Here is a 24,519-nt window from a genome sequence, read left to right on the forward strand (position 1 = left end):
TGGTGGGCCGCAATACAAACCTTTTGTGACAAGCATTCAAGACATCGTATACCTAGTATTTCTTCCTTCTATTCTCCTCACAATTATAACCCCGAGATTCGGTTAGATTGAGAAAAAATGATTGGTTCAAAGTCACTTGGTTCCCCCAATCTTGGAGTAGAACATCAACTATTACATTACACCGTCTTTTTCCAGCCTCATGAGGAAAAACAGGAAAAGACACTATTAGGACCTCAAATTTATAGTCCTAATCTGGCTCACAGGCTGCCTCATCTGACAACAGGACCTCAAGGGAGACCATTCTTTTCTCCTTTGAGCAAAACGAGTAGTAGATAAAACTGCTCCACGTTTTTCTGCTTTCTGAGTGCTTTTCTCAGTATAGGAGGGAATTCTTCCTGTAGGATGCGCTGGACATGCTTATGCTGAGGTGGGCACTTAATAGATTGATAAGGACACAGGGGATGCTTTTGTAAAAGAACTACCTCCTTGCTAATTCATAAGAAAGTTCTTAGAACCCGAAGGAGTCTCTGCCCTAATACAGGTAGTCCTCAATTTACAACTGGTTGCTTAGTGAGCGTTTAAATTTATGATCTACCTGAAAAAGGGGACTTATGATGTAGATTCAAAGCAGTGGTGAAATTTAAATTTTTTTCCTACCGGTTCTGTGGGCGTGGCTTGGTGGGCGTGATCATGTGACTGGGCAGGTGTGGCTTGGTGGTCATATGACCAGGTGGGCATGGCTACACAACTGACTCACACACAATGTAAAAGGAGCTGGACTTCACACAAAATGTCCAGATATTGTAAAATTAATGAATATCCAATATCTCAGGAGTTGCCACAAAGAAGAGGGAGTCAAGCTATTCTCCAAAGCACCTGAGGGTAGGACGAGAAGCAAATGGGTGGAAGCTAATCAAGGAGAGAAGCAACTTAGAACTGAGGAGAAATTTCCTGACGGTTAGAACAATTAATCAGTGGAACAGCTTGCCTCAAGAAGTTGTGAATGCTCCAAAACTGGAAGTTTTTTTAAAAGAGAAAAAATACATTTGTTACCTTGGGTCCTGTAATGGCACGTCCTGGAAGGCCTGGTATTCCCAGACGTCCTGGGGAACCAGGTTCACCCTGCCATAAGAAAAAAAAAAAGAAAAAATTCAAAGGAGTATTACTTAGTGCAGTATTTCTCAACCTCAGGGAACTTTACAAAGTGTGATTTTCAACTCCAGGAATTCTCCAGAAATTCTGGTTGAAGAATTTTGGGGGTTGTTGAAGTCTACACGCGATAAAGTTCTTGAGGTTGAAAAACACTCACATAGTGAATTCAGTAAACTTAAATTTCCAGCTATAAACAAATGGCTTGATTTCGGGGGTAAACCTTTCCCCTATGTTAAAAAATTGAATTATGTGGCTGTAGATAGATTATTGCAATTTTTAAATGTTTTAAAAGCAACCTCCCATTTTATATCTGAAAAAAAAAATCAGATGTATTCCCTATGTTACTAATACTTTATGGACACTTTTTAAAAAGGAGTTTCTAATTCTAATTGCAGATTAGTTTCTTTGTCTTTTTGCCTAAATCTTTAACAAAGGCTTCCTAAATCCACCTTCTTCCAAATGAGTTAATATTAAAATTTTGATTATCCTAAGCTGATGTACCAAATTTAACAAAGCTGCTCAGAAGTAGGTTATTCATTTAGCAAATCAGGATCAGGATGAACATGGAGGAAGAGACTTCCAATGTAGGTGGAGTTTCTTTTGATGCAGATTATTTTTATTATAAATCGCTTAAGATAGGCAGCTCTACAAATCAATTAAATAAATAAACAAGCAATGTGATGGCAAGCTACAGGATATGGCATATATCACGGCTACATTGACCATACATTGACCATATCCAGTGAAGTCTTAGTCACAAAGTTTGTTGAGAGATCAGATATGATAATAAGAACAAAAATAAAGTGATACTTTAGCCCCGGCAGGTCCAGGGACTCCGGTTGGTCCAGATAAACCACGTATTCCTCTTTGACCTTGATCACCCTAGGAAAAGTTTTAGAAGGCATTCAGACAACACATGCTTTAAGTTTCTTGATGAAAGCAAAAAAAATATTGCAAATGCAAAGGATGTTGGAAAATTCAGTATGTATCTGTACAAAAAGTCAAACATCTTGCATTGGTCAGTTCAACTAGACATAGACAATTCCTTCTTGTATCAATGCATCTTTATTTCTTCTTGTATCACCTGTCAATGACTTCTTTAGCTTCAACCTCAATAATACACGGGCAAACAATAGATACAAACTCAAGGTAAACTGCTCCAAATTTGATTGCGGAAAATACGACTTCAGCAACAGAGTGGTCAATACCTGGGATGCCTGGATTCTGTTGTTAACCCTCACAGTTTCAATCTTAAACTGTCTACCGTGGACCTTACCCCATTCCTAAGATGTCTGTAAAAGGGGCGTGCATAAGCGCACCAGCGTGCCTACCATCCCTGTCCTACTGTCCCCATTTATTTGTACTCATTTCCTTTGTTCATGTTTATACTTATACCTGTTATCTTGTACACGTTTGACAAACTAACTAACTAAAATAAAATAAGTAAATAAATACATCTTTAACTTTAGCTCTAAAGGACTGGGAGAATTTCCACAGCAAATTTGGGCTAAGGAAGGAAATGAAAAGAAGAAGAAGGGACATTCTCAACATCTGGCACTGAATTTCTAAACAAAAAAAAAGCTTGATAAAATCCACTTTCCAAAAAACATTTGGTACTTCTAATGATGGAAACATATTTTATTTATTTTGGCGTGATCATTCCAGAAACAATGAACATATAATTCCTTGCCTTTTCGCCCTGAATTCCAATTCCAGGAGCACCTTCTGGACCACGTGGGCCAGGTAAACCTGGTTCTCCCTATAAGACAGCATAGTATAGGAGCATTAAATATTTTGGTATGGCATAGATATGAAGAGATGATGTCTCTGTGAATAAGGAAGTCCCTGGATGGCATCCTACAATACAGTATATCTTTGAGAAAAGGCACATATGTGCAATCTCACAATGCTTTTAATCAAGCACTTTTTATTTGCCATCACCGTGTATTCTTTAAAGATTTGGTGGATCCCATATATCATCTTCTACTTGCAACCTTCCTGTGTTTCCCCACCATTTATTCCATTTTTTTTAACATATGAAAGAAAGATGGATTAGCTAATCGTGTCTTTTGTCTGACTGCATGGCTAAAAGTTCTTTAAGAAGGAATAAATACCACCAGTCTCAGCCCACTTCTGTAATCTCTGAGTGTCATTGCTTAATCTTCCGTATAAAGCAAGTGCAAGAATTATGACAAGATGATGCATTGGAGGGTTGTGCAAGCAGTAAATCTTATATGTAATACACTGAGCAATATGACATAGAGATCTATATTATTTTTTTACTATATATTTACTTCGCACTGGGGAAGCATGGAAAAGACAAACGAGGAAACACAAACTTTAATGCAAAACATACATGTTACTTATTGTGTGCAAGACAACAATGCTAGTATAAAGGGGAGGAGCTACTGTCATGATGAGTCGAGGTGGCGCAGTGGTTAGGGTGCAGTACTGCAGGCCACTTCAGCTGACTGTTATCTGCAGTTCAGCGGTTCTAATCTCACCGGCTCAAGGTTGACTCAGCCTTCCATCCTTCCGAGGTGGGTGAAATGAGGACCCAGACTGTGGGGGCGATATGCTGACTCTGTAAACCGCTTAGAGAGGGCTGAAAGCCCTATGAAGCGGTATATAAGTCTAACTGCTATTGCTATTGCTATGATGTTGCAACAGACATTTACTATAGTAATTTCTGTGAATTGGTGGTTAGAATGGACAATTGTATTATCTATTTATTGGAGCCCATTTTCGTCAGGAAGATGAATGTATGTAGGCATACCCAAGCACCTATTTGCAATTCCTTAAACTAAATGTGCTTCTCCTTTGCAGTTGGAGAGAACAGCTGTCTAATTCCAGGAAAATGTGGTGAACCAGAGATAAATCCTGCAGAAACTATGCAATGACAGTTACAAAATTTTGTTTTAAGTCCAAGGAATGAAGAAAACACTAGAAAGAAACTCCCATTGATTCAGACGTTATCTCCCAAGGATATAAGAGGGACGAAAGGGAAACAATAACACTTTCAAGATTCTGTGATGGTAGTTTGCATCAGTAGCTTTCCACATTCTTCTGGAATCCATGCCCTGATTCAGTCCACTTCAAAGGACTGAGAAAAAGTTGCAACAGTTTTAAAGAGTTGTAGACAAATACCAGTAATTCCTTATATGCCTGCATATACTCAAACACCTATTTGTCCTCAAATCCAGAGGGATGCGTCAGATAGTTATGTAGCTCATAGTTATATCTGGGCTGTCAGACTCTTAAACACAACCACAATCACTCTACGCACACGCGGAAATGCATGACTAATTTTTCTTTCTTTTTCTCTCTCTCCCACCCCCAATTACTTGCATAGGGATTATTCTTTATACTATTTATGTTGTTTGTATTTGTTGTCATGGATTTCACCAGTGAGGCTAAAACCAATTTCATTGTATACATGATATACAAGACAATAAAGGCTATACTATGTATAATGCCACAAAAGTCAGCTTCAACAAAACAAATATGTTGCGGTGGTACTTGTCTCAAGACAATCATGCATGCATTATTTTATATATTATACTTTTTTGTTTTATTTCTTATGGAAGGGCACTTTCTGCCTATTTTAAAAATAGCAAGCAAACCTTTTGTCCTGGTGCACCATCTTCTCCTGGAAGCCCAGGTAATCCTGCCAAACCTGAAGTGCCTGGCTCCCCCTTTTATAAAGGAGAAAGGGAAAAGTTGTTAAAAGAAACAGGACAGCCTAGGTTTTATTTAATGCAGAACTGAAAAGCGGACAGGCTGGGAAATGCATGCAAAAGATGACAGGCTTAGGAACACTCATTTAGTGACCATTCAAAATTATGACAGTACTGAACACTAGTTATGACCAGGCCATAGTGGCCATCCCAGCTCCCCTGTGGTCACATGATCATGATCTAGGTGCTTGACAATCAGCTTGCCCTTATGACCAGTTGCAGGGCCCTCTGATGATGTGATTACCTTTGGAGATCCGGAGGCTTTCCTGAAGCCTAGGGAGGGTGAAAACGGCCACCCCCGGCCCTCCGGAAGGCTGAAAATCAGATGGCCAGCACCTGCATGCGCACCGGAGCTGACAACTGGCATGCCGGCAAATATGGCTCCACGTGCCACCTGTGGCATGCATGCCATAGGTAAGCCATCATGAGAATAGAGGTAGACATGTATAATTCACTATCATCAGCATATTGGTGATATTTATCCCTGAGAGAGATCATTGTCCACATTAAGAGCCAAGGTGGCACAGTGGTTAAATGCAGCACTGCAGGCTACTTCAGCTGACTGCAGTTCTGCAGTTCGGCTGTTCAAATCTCACCGGCTCAAGGTTGACTCAGCCTTCCATCCTTCCGAGGTGGGTAAAATGAGGACCCGGATTGTTGGGGGCAATATGCTGACTCTGTAAAACCACTTAGAGAGGGCTGAAAGCCCTATGAAGAGGTATATAAGTCTAACTGCTATTGCTATTGCTATTTTAAATGCTCAATATTTTAAGGACTACTATACCTTTGCACCGGGTTCTCCAAGGCCTCTTTCCCCTGGAGCTCCAGTTTCTCCTGGTAAACCCTGATCACCCTTAAACAACAATTGTTTTGCAATAGAGTTAGAAACCTTGATGTTAGCCAGGCCAGATGCTAATTCCCTCAACATAAGGAAAAAGGGACGCTGCCACTATTCAACTCTGTGGCCCAAGTTATCAGATTATAGAGCTCCCCATCCCATTTCCTTCCCACACTACACAACTTGTTCCCAGTGAAATCCAAATGGGTTCCTATTCTTTCTGACTTTAGTAAAGGCATCAAATTTCATTTCTTTTCCTTTTTAAAACTTTTATTTTGTTTGTACAAACTTCACATCTTTGCAGCACACTACATTTCTTTTACATATTTGTTGTGATTCTTTTATCTATACAAATAAATCTTTTATAACTACAAGTTTATGTATATGTGCATTTATATTATTTCATACATTTGTTTTCATTTTATATATAATATTCTATATATTCTATGTATAACAGACTTTACTACATTTGAGTCATTTTGTATAATATTTATTTGCTACAGTCTATCTCGTATTTCTATCTTTTAATAATTTTCCGGGTGTGTAGTTGCTTATTAAGTTGTTGATCTTTCTTCCTTTCTTTTTTGCTTTCCTGCTCCCCCCCCCTTCCTCTAGCCAACTTGTTCCTAGTGAAATCCAAATAGGTTCCTGTTCTTTCTGACTTTAGTAAAGGCATCACAGTTTACTTTTATATTTCATTTCTTTTCCTGTTGACTCCTTTGAGCACTCTTTTGGTCTGGAAAGCTGGGATAGTGTCCATTAGATAAATAATGTATCCCCCCCTATATATATATATATATATATATATATATATATATATATATATATATATATATATATATATATATATATATATATATCAGAAATTAGCTTAAAGCTGGAAATGGATGGGCTCTTTCAGAACATGAAGAGGAAGATTGGTCTATTTAAAATTATTTGATCTAAAAATATCTAGCCAAGACATTTCTGTTAGGGTCGAACGTACGCACCTTGGGCCCAGGTAATCCCTGTCCAGGTGGCCCTCTTGGTCCTAGAGGTCCTTTGGGGCCTTCTACTCCCTAGGAAATAAATTATATTAATGCATAGGAGCCATTACGATGACCATAGGAACAGTTTTAAAACCTTGGGCTTGTACCCAACTTACTTTCTCGCCTTGAATCCCAATTCCAGGTAATCCAATAGGTCCAGGCAGACCAGGGGGACCTATTTCACCCTGATAAATAGAGATGGGTTAGTTACTACCCTGAAAACAAGACCTCCCCGGATAATAAGCCCAATTGAGCTATTGAGTGCATGCTCTGAACTAAGCCCACCCCTGATAATAAGCCCTCCCTGAAAATATTGCAACACAACAGCAGCCATGAGGTGACCACGCTCGCCACCTCCTGCACCTCAAAAATAATAAGGCTTCCCCGAAAATAAGGCCAAGTGTTTATTTCGGGGGTCAAAAGAAAATAAGACCCTGTCTTATTTTCGGGGAAACACGGTAAGACAGGCAGACCCTTGAGCTATCCTAGAAGTAACTGAAATCTTCACTGCAAGCAATTTGCATAGTATCAGTACAGATAAGCTGTACTATAATTTATTATGATCCAAATAGAGGTGAGTGGCAGGAACTCTATTTTTTAAAAACCACAATTAACCCAAAGTTAATAGGTATGTTTCTCGGGAGTTGAAAGGCATGTGCAATTTTTCTTTCTTTTTCTTCTAAAACTTAACTTTCCCACAGAATAACAGCTGCTTCATTTCGATTTACCATTTACTAGAAGAAAATGCTAAAATAGATTGATTGGATATAAATCTACCAGCTCACTATAGCACTGTCCAACATTCACTGAAAAGTTATAGTTATAGTTATAGTTTTATTGATTTGTATGCCGCCCACTCCCGAAGGACTCCGGGCGGCTTACAATAAAACAAGGGAGGGGGAATAATACACAAACAACATTAAAATATAAAACAGTCACAATCTCCGGGGGGCTGGATATTTCGAGAGCCCCCCGGCCTGCTGGAGCAGCCAGGACTTAACAGCTTTGCAGAAGGCCGGGAGGGTAGTAAGGGTCCAGATCTCCACGGGAAGATCGTTCTAGAGGGCTGGCGCTGCAACGGAGAAGGCTGTCCCCCGGGGAGTCGCCAGCCGACATTGGCTGGCCGATGGAATCCGGAGGAGACCTAACCTGTGTGATCGAATTGGTCTATGGGAGGTGATTGGCAGGAGGCGGTCTCTCAGGTACCCAGAAAAATAAAACCAATCTCTTTGTTTTGCTTCATTGCACCTTTTGAGCCTATCAGTCAGGGCGTTCAAGTTTATTTGGATGCAGTGAATCCCTTGGCGCTTTTAGTACTTACCTTTTCACCCTTTATGCCAATGCCTGGTTGGCCGCGGGGTCCTTTTGGACCTTCAAAACCACGGTCTCCCTGAATGGGGAAAACAAAATTATGTGGTAATTATCCATTAAAAGTGAGATGTTGGATAAACAGATGGCTACATGGGCAGGATTTTACTTTGTCCAAATGGACAAACCCCCAGCCTTCTCCCCGAGTCAGCAAAAACATAGGTGGCCATAAATTGTGCCCCTCTGAAGGCCAAGTTCTAATCTGCCTGAGTAACAAGGTTGGTGAGTGATGCTGTTCTTACAAATTTCCTGTCAAACACTCCTCACTTTGTTTCCTTTCTACCAAACATCCTTAGTTGGCAAAAAAGCATCCCTAATCTCTCTTACTAAACAAGAGTTAGGCTTGTTACACATGTAAGGGTGTGGGAGGAACAAGTATTAACAGACAGCTAATTCAGAGAGTTTAGCCATCTGTCAAAACTTGTCCTGGTTTTGCAAAAAAAATATATGTTTTTTTAGATGCATTTAGAGGAAGCCCAGATAGGAGTTGATTCAGAATAGAGTTGATTCAGAATATACCCATAGAGCATTAAAGGAGTTCTTTTAAATTTAGAAGTCTACATCAATATTTAAATGAATAAGAAGCTGGCCTTTGGAGTTATGGTAGTTAAAGGTAAAGTTTTCCCTCGCACATATGTACTAGTCCTTTCTGACTCTAGGAGGCAGTGCTCATCTCTGTTTCAAAGCCAAAGAGCCAGCACTGTCCGAAGATGTCTCTGTGGTCATGTGTCCAGCATGACTAAATGCCGAAGGTGCACAGAACACTCTTACCTTCCCACCAAAGGGGTTCCTATTTTTCTACTTGCATTTTTACGTGCTTTCGAACTGCTGGGTTGGCAGAAGCTGGGACAAGTAATGGGAGCTCACTCCATTACACGGCACTAGGGATTCGAACTGCTGAACTGCTGACCTTTCTGATCGACAAGCTCAGCCTCTTAGCCACTGAGCCACTTGATGGTAGTTAGAAAGTCATTTAGTCTTCCAACCGCTACCCTCTTTCCAGCATTGCTGTTTTTACAGCTATTTTAAAATGTGGGTTTATCATCCCTTGGAAAGAATGGGAAACCACTTAGATGAAGCAGCTAAGACAGTAGAGTGGAACGAGACACAGGATGGATATAGCAGTAGACTTATATAGCAGTAGACTTATATACCGCTTCATAGGCCTTTCAGGCCTCTCTAAGCGGTTTACAGAGAGTCAGCATATTGCCCCCAACAATCTGGGTCCTCATTTTACCCACCTCGGAAGGATGGAAGGCTGAGTCAACCCTGAGCCGGTGGGATTTGAACCGCTGACCTGCTGATCTAGCAGTAGCCTGCAGTGCTGCATTTAACCACTGCGCCACCTTGGTAAAGACAAGCTAGATTTCCTTGGAGCTGAATGAGGCACCGGTAACTAATTTCTAGGCAATTGAGAACATGAAAAGAAGCCTGTCTGTTCCCCAAGTCTCAGTGATCTTTTCCTTCTTTGGTTGCTGCCATGCTGGAATCCCAGCTTGGAACCCCAGATTCCTCAGATGCCAACACTGTGAACACTGCTGGGTTTAATCATTCCAACAGGAAACAGGAGCAAGTAACTCCTATTATTCTTGCTGGGAAGTGTATATAGGATCCAAAATCCACTACCCTCTTATCTCTTTCTGGCATCCATCATGTCCAGACTTCAGTTTCATCAGTATTGGTACTCTTCCTCCCCATAAATACTATGCCTTTACTACTTGTAGAATGCCTTTCATTCCAATAAAACCCATTGTTTTTCCCAATGGCAACTTGGATGTTGCGTCTGTAGGGTAGATATCTGGCTGTATTACACTGCGCAATTTCCAAATGGAGCATAGAAGTAACTTGAAGCATTTGATATTAAAGATATACAGACTTTTTATATGTCTTATGCTTGCCTGTGACGCTTCTGCATGCCTCCACAATGCTCCAGCTGCTCGGCAGAGCATTGCGCAGGTGCCGTACGCTCCGTGAGCGGAAGCACCAAAAGCTTAAAGCACAGGTAAGGAGCGACGGCGGTGGATGGACCCTCTGGAGCACCGTACCGGAACAGTATCCGGTGCTCTGGGCTGGCTCCGGTATGCCCGTACTGGAGCGTACCGCCTGCAACTCACCACTGAAGTGAGTATAAAAATAGTGGCAATCCAAAAGTGTTCATAATTACATTATTGATATTGCTTTTTATGCTAAACTAGCTGACAACCCAGCATAGCCTGGGTATGTATTTATCTCGATCCTATATTAGAGGGAGCCCCCTTGTGGAGTATTGTAAAGCCATTACCATGGCAACTCCACTGTACTGTACAGTAGAAGCCATTGTAAGGCACAGCAGGTTGTTACTTAACAGAATTTGAATCCAAAATGCACACTATCACTCTCAAAAGCACTGTGACTTTATACTATAGATATAATTCAGTCCTTTTCATTTTAGTGGCCCAGACATTCCACACTCTCCAACTGAGAGTGTTGGGTGTCTTACCCCCCACAGTATTTTTTTTTCAGAGTCATCTGTGTACCAAGTTTGATTGAAATTGTTCAAGGCGTTCCAGAGTTATGCTGGAACACACAACACAACACACACACAAACACACACACAAACACACAGCCATTTAGATAGATGATAGATAGATAGATAGATAGATAGATAGATAGATAGATAGATAGATAGAATTTTTTGCTGATAAATAAATGAAGGGAGATTATATAGATCTATTTCAAGCTATTTAGGTCTCATCAGCTAGCCATACCCTTACTGGGATTTGACTTTTGCTATTTCACATGTTAGGCAATTATAATAACCTCTGAGCCACAAGCTCTCCTCCCTTATCAGCTGAGCCAGGGGAATGATTAAATGTTTTGTCAAGGTACCTGGTATGTCCCAAATTTGCAGTAAGAGAGAGAGAGAGAGGGAGGGAGGGAGGGAGAGAGAGAGAGAGAGAGGGAGGGAGAGGGAGAGGGAGAGGGAGAGAGAGAGAGAGAGATTGCTTCCTTTTGGCTTCTTCTGCAGCCTGGTCCCATTTCCTAAATCAACCCCAGATTATGGGGGTGAATAGGGCTTGTAAAAAATGACTTCGTGAAAAGCAAATTCCTCCCTTGTCCCCAGTACCATTGAGAAAAATCTCTGTACCATTTATGAATTGTGGGACAAAATTAAAACCTAATTCTTCATATACATTCAAATGTAGAAATGCCAAATTGTAAAAAAAAACAACGATATTTATTTAAATGCCATAAGATTAAGGGAAAAAAAACAATTGCACCTTTGGTCCTGGAAGCCCTTCTCCTTCTGTTCCGCGCTCTCCCTGAATACCTTGGGGTCCTTGAGTGCCCTGTAAAATATGTTTTAAAAGCAATTGAGAAAACTATGAAAATCAACCGCAGATCAGCCAAAATGTGGATTTTATTTATCTCTGTGGTTGGAGTCTAGTTTCAACCCGCCACAGATTACAAGCATCAAGATGATTTCACACACACACACAAAATGAATTCACAAACTATGAATTCACAAACTTGAACTATGAACTGCAGCAACAGGATATATCAAACCACGGTAATTCCATGTTTTCCATGACAGCACCCAATAAGCATCTTAACAACGTGAGGACCCACCAGCAATAATCCTTCAATACAATGAAAACTGAGCTCAGCTTCAGTCTTATTAGATCACACCAAGGTGTGCTTGAAGTTTCCAACACTCGTAATTTGTAACATTCTTAGAAAAGATTTCCACCTCAGTATTTATTGAAGAGTTCTAACACATTTATAAGCATCATTATAAGTTTGAATGGTCAGTACATGAAAGGTCAAGAGTCAAGAACTAAATATAAATGGAAGACATTATAATTCTTCCATTTACATTACTATATAAATGGAAAACATTCAACTATGCTCTTCATTTTACACCAGATTTGAGTGTTGCATGTTATTTTCAGAAAATCTTATTTTCATATTGTTTTCAACTCTTCCCTTCCTAAAATTTCCTGAGGTTTAATACATACCGGTAAACCTGGTTCTCCGATACCAGGTGGGCCAGGCGGGCCTGGTCTGCCTGTCAAGCCAATGTCTCCCTTCAAAACAGAAATTTTATATTTGAATCGAAGAAAATACAGTTCATAAGACAAATATAGTATTTTTATTTTTGTTGTAATCTCCTTGGGAGTGTGAGAAGGAATTGAAACAAATATTATGTCAGGACTTCATGCATGGCAATCAAATGATACGACTAATAAAACAATTCATAATCATTTACATTTGTACTACTTGAAAAAACTTTTAGAAACTTTAGATTCTTTCGGATATATATCAGTGGTGCAATTCAGCTGGTTCTATCCAGGCTAACTGGTAGCGGTAGCAGTGGGAGGCTCCGCCCACCCACCCGGATGTCATCATGTCCCATTTGTGACACTCTGTGCATGCGCAGAAGGTTCTGCATATGTACGGAGGTGGCGCAAGCGCTCACATTGCAAAGGTAAGTTGATTTCACCCTTGATATATACTGTATTGTGTAGTGAGCTTTAGTAGGCAAGAAGCAGACCGGCATAGATACAAAAGCATTTATTGACTCAAAACTGACACTGAGGAACATCAGACAAATCCCTGTAATTTATACCCTGGGCCCACAAGGCCTCAACCAATCATAATCCTTGAAAAAGCCCGCCCAAATATGAATATTCTACATTTCCCTCCAAAACAGTTGGAGTTAACAGTTAGGATAATCTAAAGGTTAGTTTCACTTTAGTAGGGCTTAAGACAACTATATATATCCAACACATAGCATACTGTATATCCAAAAGTATTTAAATTTTCTAAAAGTAATACAAAGGCATTTGTATTAGCTGATTTTTTATTTATTTATCGACATTTATTATTAATCTCTACTATTTCAACTGCATCTCCTCTTTTGTTTCTTTGTACAAGAGGAATCTATGATTGACTGGCATTTCTTTTACCTTTGGGCCAGGTAATCCGACTCCTGTTTCTCCAGTCAATCCAACAGGGCCTGGGAGGCCTCTTTCACCCTTAAAAGGTAAAATAAATCAATTTCTTTAATTATATTGATGAGATTTTAAGGAAGGTAGGCTGTCTCTTTCCTTTTCAAAGGAAATAATTGCAGATTAAATCACCTTGCTTCAATTAATTATAATTATTTTCTAGAGTGAAAGGGGTGAGACTTAGCAATGGGGCAAAAGATATTGCAAAAATGGAGAGCCTATATAAACTTGAGAAAATAGAACAGAAAATAGAGCAAAAAAAAACCCCCCACAATTATCATTTGGTTTTCAAAACTTTTCTAAATGCTGTGCTGCAGTTCTAGAGCATAAACATAGTTTAGATGAACATGTATACATAGTATATATCATAGACACATACAGGGGTGGGCTTCAAAAATTTCAGTAACGGATTCTCTGCCTGGTTGCTGGGTGGGCGGCCATGGTGGGCGTTGTCTAGTTGGCCTCCTGCACCATGGCAGGGGATGCGTTTTCGCCTTCCCCAGGCTCCGGAGGCTTTCCTCAAGCCTCTGGGAGGGTATTCTGACCCCCCCTCTTCATACACCAAAGCACGCTGAGACAAAGATACTTCAAGGATTTATTAACACACAGACTAGACCTTGGCAGCAATCCAGCACAAACCAGACCTTGGCAGCAATCCAGCCTGCCAAGATAGCCACGATAGTTTCTCCAGCTCTAGTAAATATGTTGATTCCTGCGACGAGCTTGTGGAAAGCCATTCCTTTTATAGTCTTGAGAGGAGCCTAATTACCACCAGCTGAGTTCCATTATCTCCTGTAACTGCGTAACTGTTCTTTACGCCTATTAGCCCTCCATTGCCAGGCATGCCATGCATGAAGTCAGGATCACACTCCCTTGTGTCCTCCCCACTGCTCCAAGGCTTGACTTCGGGAGCACACTCCCTTTGGCTCTCACCACTGCTGCAGGCCTCAAGTGCCTCCTGGTGGCCAACCAGCCTCTCTGCACCCTGCTCGGAGTCGGAACCCTATCTAGGGTCCTCCACATCTTCCAGAGCTGACTCATAGGGCTCCTCGCTGTCGGAGTCTGATGGCAGCTCCAACGGCTCCTGCTGGGCCACAACAGAGGGTAAAAACTGCCTCTCTGTAGGCCTTCCGGAAGCCAGAAACTGGCCAGTTTCCAGCTTCCTGGAACTTCTGGGAGGCCCGTTTTCCACCCTGCCTGAGTCTCCATGCGGCCCCTGCACTTATCTCGCATTCAAAATGGGCCACGTGGAGACTCCTGGGAGGGGCAAGATGGGAGGGGCAGGGCGGAGTGGGATTTGGAGGTTCTCCGAACCAGCCATAATGTTAGCTACGGATCTTCCCGAACCTGGCCAAACCCATAGCAGTCCACCCCTGGACACATATATACAAACAACACATATCATAGAGAAATCTATGCACAACCAAGCATTTTGGAACATGCAGGAAATAGTTGTAATTTTCATTCTTTTTTTAAAGTCATAGATTGATGTGAAAATAAGATAGAATGATGTATCAATAGCAATAGCCCTTGGACTTATATAATGCAATCCAATGTGTGGATGGATTTGGGGGATGAGGGGACAAGAAGATGCTACCTAGCCAGTGGTGAGTCCCTACCAGTTCGGACCAGTTCGGCCAAACCGGCAGTGGTTTGCTGGCCTGGGTCACTGGAACTGGCAGCGATCCAGGCCTCCTACGCCCCTGAACCAATTCCCCAGTCAGTGCCATCAGCACCGCCATCTTGTTTTTCAGTTCTGCGCATGCACAGAACAATTTTAATTGCACTGCACATGTTTGTGCACGCAAAGCATGCACACAAGCAAACTGGCAGTAGTGCTGGCCAGAACCCATTCCTGTACCTAGCAAACAATCAAACAAGAGAGGCAGGAGACTCCAAAAGATTAACAGTCAAAGGAAGAAATTTAGGAAGGACTCGCCCTAATTGTTGGGGCAGTTAAAAGTGGCAATGGGAAGTTTCTACCTTCAGATTTGCAGGATTTTGTTAATGTGGCTTTAAAAATAACATAAAATGAGTCGTATTTCCTGTCTGATTTACCTATGAGGGCTGACACATGGCTTTTAAGGATATGCGATGGACCAGAATTAGATCAACTTTGTGGTGTCCTCTGTTGCAGCTCCTCCTAAATTTCAGCTAAACTAGGCTAATTTCTAAATTCAGAAATTGCAAAATTCACCAGCTCTTTGGCTCTTTTTATATATGGTAAAAATATCCACGTGCGAAGATTTTAGTGTATTTATGTATCTGCATAAATATTGTTTTTGTGTAGTGTTCTATTACCATACAGAGTATTTTGGAAGAGGAGTGGCGCAGTGGCCTAGAGGCAGAGCTCCCACCTCACAATCAGGAGGCTATGAGTTCAATCCTAAGTAGAGGCAGATATTTCTATCTCTGGGCATGATGAGAATATATCTGCTGAATATAACTCCACATTGGCAACAGGAAGGGCATCCAGCTAGTAAACACCTCCATTCAGTTGCCTAGACTCAACCCTGCAAAGGATTATGGGGTTGTTAAAAGATGATGATGATGATGATAACAGTGGTTTGGAAGAGAATTTGACCTATAGGTAGTCCCCAGTTAACAACTGAGAACGGAATTGCCATTATTATGAGATATGACAATAAAGTGCAATGTCACACGATCATGCTGCTTAATGACACCTATTAAAGACATTCCTGGTTACCATGATTTACCAAATCACTGCTGGTTATTAAGTGAGAATATAACATGGTCAACATTTGCAACACCTGCTGGCTTCCCCACTGGCTTTGCTTGTAGGAAGTCAGCAAAAAAGTATAGCAAATAGTGATCAAGTGACCGTGGGGATCAGAGGTAGATTCCTACCGGTTCAGACCTACCGGTTTGGCTGAGAAGGTAGTAACTCGGCCTGCCACACCTCTGAACTGGTTTTCTCGGCGGTACTGTAGACACCGCCATCTTGTTTTTTGCTTCTGCACATGCGCAGAAACTTTATTTAGTACTGCGCATGCACGCATAGCAGGACACACACAGTGCATCCCTCAGCAAACCAGTAGTAGCAGCAGCCAGAACCCACCCCTGATGGGGATGCTGCGCCGGGCAGAATTCCGAGGAACCACTGTAAGTACCACTCGCTCAGCTCTGTTCGAACAGTTAACGAATGAGTGGTTGTTAAACAAGGAACGCCCATATACAATAAATAAAATAACAATAAAATAAGAGGGAAATAAGGTCACAAGTAAACTTTGCAACAACTATGTTACCATAACATTTATACATGAAATAGGAAAATTCTTAATGGAGTTCAGAAACCAGGTATGTGTTCCATTACCATGAAAAAACTGTGTTTTCTAAAGAATTCAAATATGACACCAAAGTGGAAGAAAACAGTTATGTGAATCCACTTCTTAGTATGCATATAGAGCAACGTGGTACGGTGAGGTGCCCTGGAGCTAAATAGTTTTCTTGTACTTTAAAGAAGAAGAAAAAAATCATAAATCATACAAAGTCTCAACGAGATGTTTTTTAGGAGCTGAGCTTTTATAGTTCCCTGAGGCTTGAAGCCATACCAAAGGTTCAAATGAACTGAAGTGTGTCTTAAAGAGCATTTTGATGTTATGGAATATCGTGAACAATTCTGTTTGTGCAGCTTGATCTTCTATTTACAAGCAGCAGTGAAAGAGTGGATTCTTGCTGTTTGATGAACCTCTGCTGTGACTTTGCAGGAACATTTTTTCAGTTTAACTATAGTAGCTAGAATCAGTAGCGGAGGAAACAGAACAGTATTGTAAAACCTCCATTCAGTGGACTACTTGGGGAAGAGAATATCTGTTATTTATATGTTTGTTTGTTTCTTTATCAAATATATTTATCTGTTAATTAATTGGCCAATGCCTAATCGACCATTAAACTGGAGAATATGACACAAATGACAGAAATGCCATTAATGACATAAATGGACACAAATAGCAATAGCAATAGCAGTAGACTTATATACCGCTTCATAGGCCTTTCAGGCCTCTCTAAGCGGTTTACAGAGAGTCAGCATATTGCCCCCAACAATCTGGGTCCTCATTTTACCCACCTCGGAAGGATGGAAGGCTGAGTCAACCCTGAGCCGGTGAGATTTGAACCGCTGACCTGCTGATCTAGCAGTAGCCTGCAGTGCTGCATTTAACCACTGCGCCACCTTGGCTCACAAATGATATCATGATGCCTTCATTGAAACATAACCAAGCCATAATGTCTGACACATAAGCCCATTAGAAATAAAAACAGGGCTTTTTATTAAAAAGTAGTATTTCAGAGCAATTATCGTATTTCAATAATGGACATGGAGAGAGTAAGCAGCGACCTCTGAAAATGCCAATTAGGAAAAATTTCACAGAACGTTTTAAGCAGCAGACAAGTTCTCCACAAATTTGAAACCCGTTGTCCCTTTTAAACCGCACTTCTAGAGTTATGTTTAAAATCAAGGAGCTTCCAGGTTGTTGTTATTATTTATTTATTTAGGTACAACATTTATATAGCTGCCTATTTTGTAAGAAACTCTGGGCAGCTCTGAGCTCAGGGTGTTCGGTTTTCCCCTTTTTCTAGGAGCGCTTTAATCCAAGGGCTAGGAATCAATCACATGCTTCCAAAGATTATAAATGTAAGTGAGATGTTTTATGATGCTGAAAATCAGCGAATGATGATTAGAATGCTTGCCTTTGATCCTTGCACTCCTTCAGGTCCTTGATCCCCAGGCACTCCTTGGGGGCCCTGTTAAAATATTGAAACCATGATATAGATCTTCAAAGCCTTTAGGTAAGATGATAGATAAACAAAGATATGATCAACTGACTGCAGTAGACAGTAATAGTTGAGTAGTTAGATCATTTATCTGTATATCTGAGGATTGGTAATATTCGCACAGCAGTGTTAACTTCTATCTCAAATTGTAAATTAATTTTAAAAAATAAACAGTGTAGTCCTGGCAATAGCTTAATAAGGGACAACAAGAGAACAATGTTGGTATCAGCAGTGCAGAGGTGGGTTCCTACCAGTTCGCACCTATTCGTCAAATCTACCGAACCAGTTAGAAGAGGTTCTACCAGTGGACCCGGAAAGCAGGCCACACCTACAGAAGAGGTTCCAAAAATTTTTGAAGCCCACCACAGGTCCTTGGATATGATTATTCTACACTATCATGCTCATATTTAGAAAACTCAGTGCGTCTGTGAAAAGTAAGGATGGCTACTGCGTTTGTGGTACAATCAGAACATTGTGTGTGTTGAAGTTCTTTTAACGCAAACCAAAGATGCCTTTTAAAAAACAAGTTTACATCATATTCTTATGCATGCCAGTGCTGTGTGTGAGGTAATTTAAGGTGGTTTTGACAAGTGTCATCGGCATCTTCATATCCAGTCACATGGGCGGCAAGCCACTCCCATCCGGTCACATGGGTGACAAGCCACTCCCACAAAGGAGGCCACACCCACAGAGTAGGTTCAAATAATTTTTAAAACCCACCACTGCAGCAGTGTTACCTTCTTTCAGTGATTAGACTCCTGCTAATGGTCTGGATGGATCTTCTGAAATAGTTGTGTCTTTCTGGGATAACTATATATATATATATATATATATATATATATATATATATATATATATATATATATATATATATATATATATATATATATATATATATATATATATATATATATATATATATAGCTGTCCAGAGTTACCTTATCAGTGAGATGAGCAGCATATAACTTTAATAAATATAAATAAATAAACTATATTTGAAAAAAAACATTTGTTACTGCAGGTGAGAGAAAAAAGGGAGGGGAAAAAGTCCATGAGAGGCCATTAAATGAAGAGGGAGGGTGTGGGGGTGTGGTCAGGATGGGCGTGGCCAGCTCGATGTCATTTGTGTTGGGGGTACCTCTGGCAGCCTGAGTGCTCTGCCAGTGAAAATGGAGGTTGGGGGGGGCCAAGTGCAGCCCACCCGAGCTCTGTTTTTGTTGGCAGAGGGTTGCAGGAGACCATATCAACAAAAAACAGAGCTCGGAAGGCCACGTCCAGCCTCATGGGCTTCATTTTTGCCTGCACAGGCACTGTGGGCTGGTCGATCGCGGTTTCCAGGGTGGCTCTACGGGTCAGATCTAAGCACCCCGTGGGCCAGATGTGGCCCACGGACCTTGAGTTTGACACCCCTGCTGTAGAAGAAATATCTTTTGTAGATGACATGGAAAATAGCTTCATGATGTGACATTTGCATCATCCCCACTAATCAACTCCATTCTGATAATAATACAATTAAAAATAAATAAATTATGCGGCAACAAACTTCATTATAAAATTACTAGTCTTCAAGTTACAATGGCAATTGGGATCAGGATTAAATCTGAAGGGACAGAGAAGAGTGAAATGCCGCACAATCTTAGCAGATTTTCTAGTCTCTATTACCTGTAGTCCTCGGGGACCTCTTGGACCACCTGGGCCTTCTGGACCCTACAAGAGAAGAGACGACATTAGGAAGCTGCTTTTGACCAACTCAAGGTGCATTCGCTGGCTGGGGAATTCTGGGAGTTGAAGTCCAGACATCTTCAAGTGGCCAAGGTTGAGAAACACTGGTCTAACCAACTCCATAGTGTTCGCACTGATTGGTGGCAGCTGCCCAGAGATCTAGGAAGACATTTTTGCAGGCCTGCTACAGATTGTTAATGTTAAGGCAACTAATTTAAAAACTAATTGATACCATTTTATTCTTTACACCCATTGAAAATATTCCTACCCCAACTGTCCCCTCTTTCCTAATCATATTAACACAACGATGATCTATGGATTTTAGGATTGGACTACACCTACATCAACTCTATGTACCCCCAAAATAAGACCCAATTGGAAAATAAGCCCTAGCATGATTTTGCAGGATGCACACAATGTAAGCCCTGCCTCAAAAATAAGCCCCACTTAAAATTGTCAACCAGACAGACGTATTTAGTACTGTATTTTCCCCAAAACAAGACCTAACCAGAAAATAAGCCTCAATGCATCTTTGGGAGCAAAAATTAATATAAGACCCAGTCTTATTTTTGAGGAAACATGGGTAGATCATATCTCCTTATCTTTTTTCAATTTAATTTAATTCAATTTATTTTCTCAAGAAGGTATAGGATAACAGCTATTGATATAAACATAATTATGAATACAGGAAATGGATATGGATAAGTGGGGACAGTAGGACAGGGACGGTAGGCACGTTGGTGCGCTTATGCATTTTGTCTTCTTTTTTCATCTTCTTTCCACGCCCTTTCTTTTCCATCTCTCCTCTCAGTTAAATCTGTGACAGTTACTTACTCGGTCTCCTTTTATGCCTGGTGTTCCACATTCACCTCTTTCGCCCTGAGATGTAAAAAGGGCAGTTCATATTATCTCTGCATTAAAAGACAATGGCAAACAACTTTCCTTCACTGCAAGATTTCCACCCCCCCCCCCCTTTATATTTTCTTGTTGGAAACATGTTTAAGATTTTACAAAGAAAGGAAAATGTGGGATATACAATTCATTAATTAATAAATATTCCAACCTTCGTCTTTAAATTCAGTAACTCAGCTGTTATTGGCATGCAACAAATAGAGGATACAAGAAGGTGAGAAATCCATACCTTTTCTCCTTTGTATCCAGATTTCCCCTAACAGAAAGAAGTGAAATATCTTTTAACTAAATTAGTACAGGCACTTACTAGCCAAAAAAGTGTAGGACCAACACTAGGGAAGGGTATTTATTAATTTAAAATGTATATCTGTCTTGGGGTAAGGAAGCCAGTGGTTGGCACTTCTTTTACTTAATTTTGTTACTTTACTTTTATTTGGTGAACTCAATCCAGTGCCTTGGGGAAAGTGGGAGTGCAATGCACAGTGGCTCTGAGTCTCTAGCATCAGACCTCCCGAAAAGCCACTGAAAAGTTGTACAGAGGGTTAATGCTAAGCTTCAGTCACCATTTTTGCCTCACGTTTTTTTTTTTACAAAGCAGTATCTGAGCTCATGAATAAAATAAAAGGATATTGTTGCAATTTCTGTCAATAGTATGAAAAGCCACTCTAAGGCTGACATTATGAAAATCCAGTTAGCATTGTGCTAGACCAGGAATGTCAAACTCAATTTCATTCAGGGTTGTGTTTGATTTTAGGAGGCCAGGGTGGGCACGGCTAGCTCAAAGTCACTTGTGTTGGGGGGGGGGGGGCACCTCTGGTGGCCTGAGCGCTCTACCAGTAAAAATGGGCTCCTGAGCTCCTTTTTTGGCTGTGACAGCTTCCTACAACCCTCTGCCAGTGAAAATGGAACTCAAGAAGGCTGCCTGCGGCCCTCCCGATCTCCATTTTCATTGGCAAAGGCACTGGCTGGCTGGTCCTTTGCTGTTTCCAGGGTAGCCTTGAGGGCCAGATCCAGGGGTGAGTTCCTGCCAGTTCTAACCTCTTCTATAGAAGAGGTTCCACAAATCTACTGTGCTGTTTAGAACCGGTTCCAGCTCCCTCCCCCCACCCGTCCGCACATCATTAAGATGAAGAGCGAGAGGAGGAATTCTGGGAGTTGAAGTCCACAAGTCTTAAAGCTATCAAGTTTGAACACCCCTGGGGGTTTTTTCTAAAGGGTTAGGGTGCAAGGGTCTTGTAACTTAACAGCTTTAAGACTTGCGTGCTTCAAATGCCAGACTTCCTAAGCTAACATGACTCAAGGAGGACTTCTGGGAGTTGAAATCCACAAGTCTTAAAGCTATCAAGTTCGAACACCCCTGGGGTTTTTTTCTAAAGGGTTAGGGGTACAAGGATCTTGTAACTTGACAGCTTTAAGACTTGCACACTTCAATGCCAGAGTTCTCTAGCCAACATGACTGGAGGAGGAATTCTGGGAGTTGAAGTCCACAATCTTAAAGGTGTCAAGTTTGAACACCCCTGGGTTTTTTTCTAAAGGGTTAGGGGTGCAAGGGTCTTGTAACCTGACAGCTTTAAGACTTGCGTGCTTCAAATGCCAGAGTTTCTGAGCCAACATTTTGGTTTGTAAGCAAAAGCATTGTTAAGTGAGTTTCACCACATTTTACAAGTTGGCCACTCCCACCCGGTCACATGGCTGGAAAACCACTTCCACAAAGCAGGCCACACCTACAGAAGAGGTTCTAAAAAATTTTGAAACCCACCACTGGCCAGATCTAGGCACCCCATGGGCTGGATCTGGCTCCCGGGCCTTGAATTTGACACCCCTGTGCTATATCATGCCATTGTCTAGCTATTTTCAATATCCCATGACAGTCTAGATACTACCAGTCTACTGACCGTTGGGCCCTTTTTTCACCCTCTCCAGGCTCCAGAGGCTTTCCTGAAGCCTGGGGAAGGCGAAAATGTCCCCCGGCCCTCCAGAAGGCTGAAAATCAGCTGGCCGGCATGTGCATGTGCATGTGTGCTGGCGCCAATGGCTCGCATGTTGGCAGATATGGCTCTGCGTGCCAGCTGTTGCATGCGTACCATAGATTCACCATCACAGATCTAGAGGTTTCCCTCAAGCAAAAATTCATTTACCTCTGTCCCATCTCTTCCTGGAATTCCATTTAAGCCTGGCTCCCCCTAGAAGCAATAGGATATTTTAATGTTATTACAACCTGCTGCTTTCACAACTTAATGAACATTCTAAGTGTTCTGAGAACATTCTAAGAACAACTTTTAATGAACCGTTCTGGATCGGCTGAAGTCTTCTAGGTCTATCTAGTTTTACCTTCTTAACAAAACATCGCTCAAAAGCTGAAATGTAAGCATTATGCTTTAACTTCTAATTTCTACCATGATTTTAACCAGATACATTCAAAATGACTGATGTTTTTTAAACAAATGAGCTTTTAAGCATATGTCAAAGATCACAGCACCTTTCCTCCTTTTGCACCAGATGCTCCATCATCCCCAGGACGACCTTTTTTACCCTGGAAGCAAAAGATGTAAAAGTGGACAGTTAATAGAGTTCTTTTCTGTCCCAATTCCTAGACATTACACTTCAACAAGCCGAGGTGGCGCAGTGGTTAGGGTGCAGTACTGCAGCCACTTCAGCTGACTGCTAGTTCTGCAGCTCGGCGGTTCAAATCTCACCGGCTCACGGTTGACCCAGCCTTCCATCCTTCCGAGGTGGGTAAAATGAGGACCCAGATTGTAGGGGCAATATGCCGACTCTGTAAACCTCTTAGAGAGGGCTGAAAGCCCTATGAAGCAGTATATAAGTCTAACTGCTATTGCTATTGCTATTGCTAACAACTTTAACTTGTTGCTCCCAAGAAAATGAAAAAATGACTAGGAAAACAAGGAACGAAATTCTAGGAACTTTTGCTTAAAGCACTGAGTTTTGTTAATAAAGGCCGTGGCTCTTAGTGATGCTGCAAGAGGAAATATACAGTACGGGTAGTTCTCAGAATGTGCTGTATACTGTGAAAAAAATAGAGAAATTCTCACTTCGCCAAGAGGGAGGGTGGAAGTTGGGTAGAGACTGGGACATGTCTGTAAGTATCTTTCTATCCCAAGTAGTTAAGAGAAGCAGACTACATATATCATTCTGATAGATATAACCAATAGCATCTTTATATATTCCCTGTTCAGTGCTGAACCATTTGTTATACTTTCCATGTATTCTCATGCTTTAATTCTATCATATAATAACATGTTCATTGAACTCAGAATGGTTTCAACTCCCTATTTGTCACAAACCATTCCATAATTGAAAATTACTAACAAGCCCGTGGTGGGTTCCTACCGGTTCAGCCAGGTTTGGCTGAACTGGTAGTTGGTGGCCTGGGTCGCTGGAACCGGCAGCGACCCAGGCCTGCCATGCCCTTGAACCAGTTCTCCAGGTTGTTTTTGCTTCTATGCATGTGCAAAGCAATTTTTATTGCTCTGTGCATGCGCACACAGTGCACATCAAGTGCATGTGTGTGTGTGAAGCGCCTACGAGTGAACCGGTAGTAGTGACTTCTGGAACCCATCCCTGTAACAAGCTAACATTGGATATCACACCTGTCTGGCTGCACTGCACTTCTTATCACACCTTTAAGGTCAGAATTCTACCCAATATATTTAATAAACCAAGCCCCTCTGCAGCTTTTGCATTCACTCTTGCTTCTTGAAGGGAGTAGAGAGGATGGCCTTGACAGCCAGAGGGAAGATCTGTTACAAAGTGACAAACAAATAAATATGGCTTTTAAGCTGTGATACAGAATGGCAAAAGTCCCTGAAGCAGGCATGCCCTATAATTTACATGAAAATAAAAGTGGTAGGGGAAAGCCCATTCAGACTTGCAAGATTCTGTTACTATAGATATTCTAATAGGAGTAGTTTGAATGTCAGCCATCGTTTTTAGTAATAGGCAGCCCATTCATAAGT

General features: G+C 41.2%; 1 protein-coding gene across 1 annotated transcript in view; it reads right to left on the reverse strand.

Annotated features, from left to right (window-relative positions):
* LOC116523514 (collagen alpha-1(XXVIII) chain-like) overlaps positions 1-24,519 on the reverse strand; it is an 83,105-nt gene that overhangs the window by 52,069 nt on the left and 6,517 nt on the right. The window contains exons 5-21 of the mRNA XM_032238632.1: positions 23,022-23,075; positions 22,681-22,725; positions 20,772-20,798; positions 20,465-20,509; positions 19,571-19,615; positions 17,825-17,878; positions 13,073-13,141; positions 12,122-12,190; positions 11,384-11,452; positions 8,077-8,145; positions 6,872-6,940; positions 6,717-6,785; positions 5,674-5,742; positions 4,776-4,847; positions 2,843-2,911; positions 1,963-2,034; positions 1,054-1,122 (exon numbers count right to left, since the gene is read on the reverse strand). Coding sequence (XP_032094523.1) covers positions 1,054-1,122; positions 1,963-2,034; positions 2,843-2,911; positions 4,776-4,847; positions 5,674-5,742; positions 6,717-6,785; positions 6,872-6,940; positions 8,077-8,145; positions 11,384-11,452; positions 12,122-12,190; positions 13,073-13,141; positions 17,825-17,878; positions 19,571-19,615; positions 20,465-20,509; positions 20,772-20,798; positions 22,681-22,725; positions 23,022-23,075 — 1,035 coding nt within the window. The remainder of the gene's footprint in view (positions 1-1,053; positions 1,123-1,962; positions 2,035-2,842; positions 2,912-4,775; positions 4,848-5,673; positions 5,743-6,716; positions 6,786-6,871; positions 6,941-8,076; positions 8,146-11,383; positions 11,453-12,121; positions 12,191-13,072; positions 13,142-17,824; positions 17,879-19,570; positions 19,616-20,464; positions 20,510-20,771; positions 20,799-22,680; positions 22,726-23,021; positions 23,076-24,519) is intronic.

The sequence above is a fragment of the Thamnophis elegans genome, chromosome 1, assembly GCF_009769535.1.
Source record: "Thamnophis elegans isolate rThaEle1 chromosome 1, rThaEle1.pri, whole genome shotgun sequence".
NCBI lineage: Eukaryota > Metazoa > Chordata > Lepidosauria > Squamata > Colubridae > Thamnophis > Thamnophis elegans.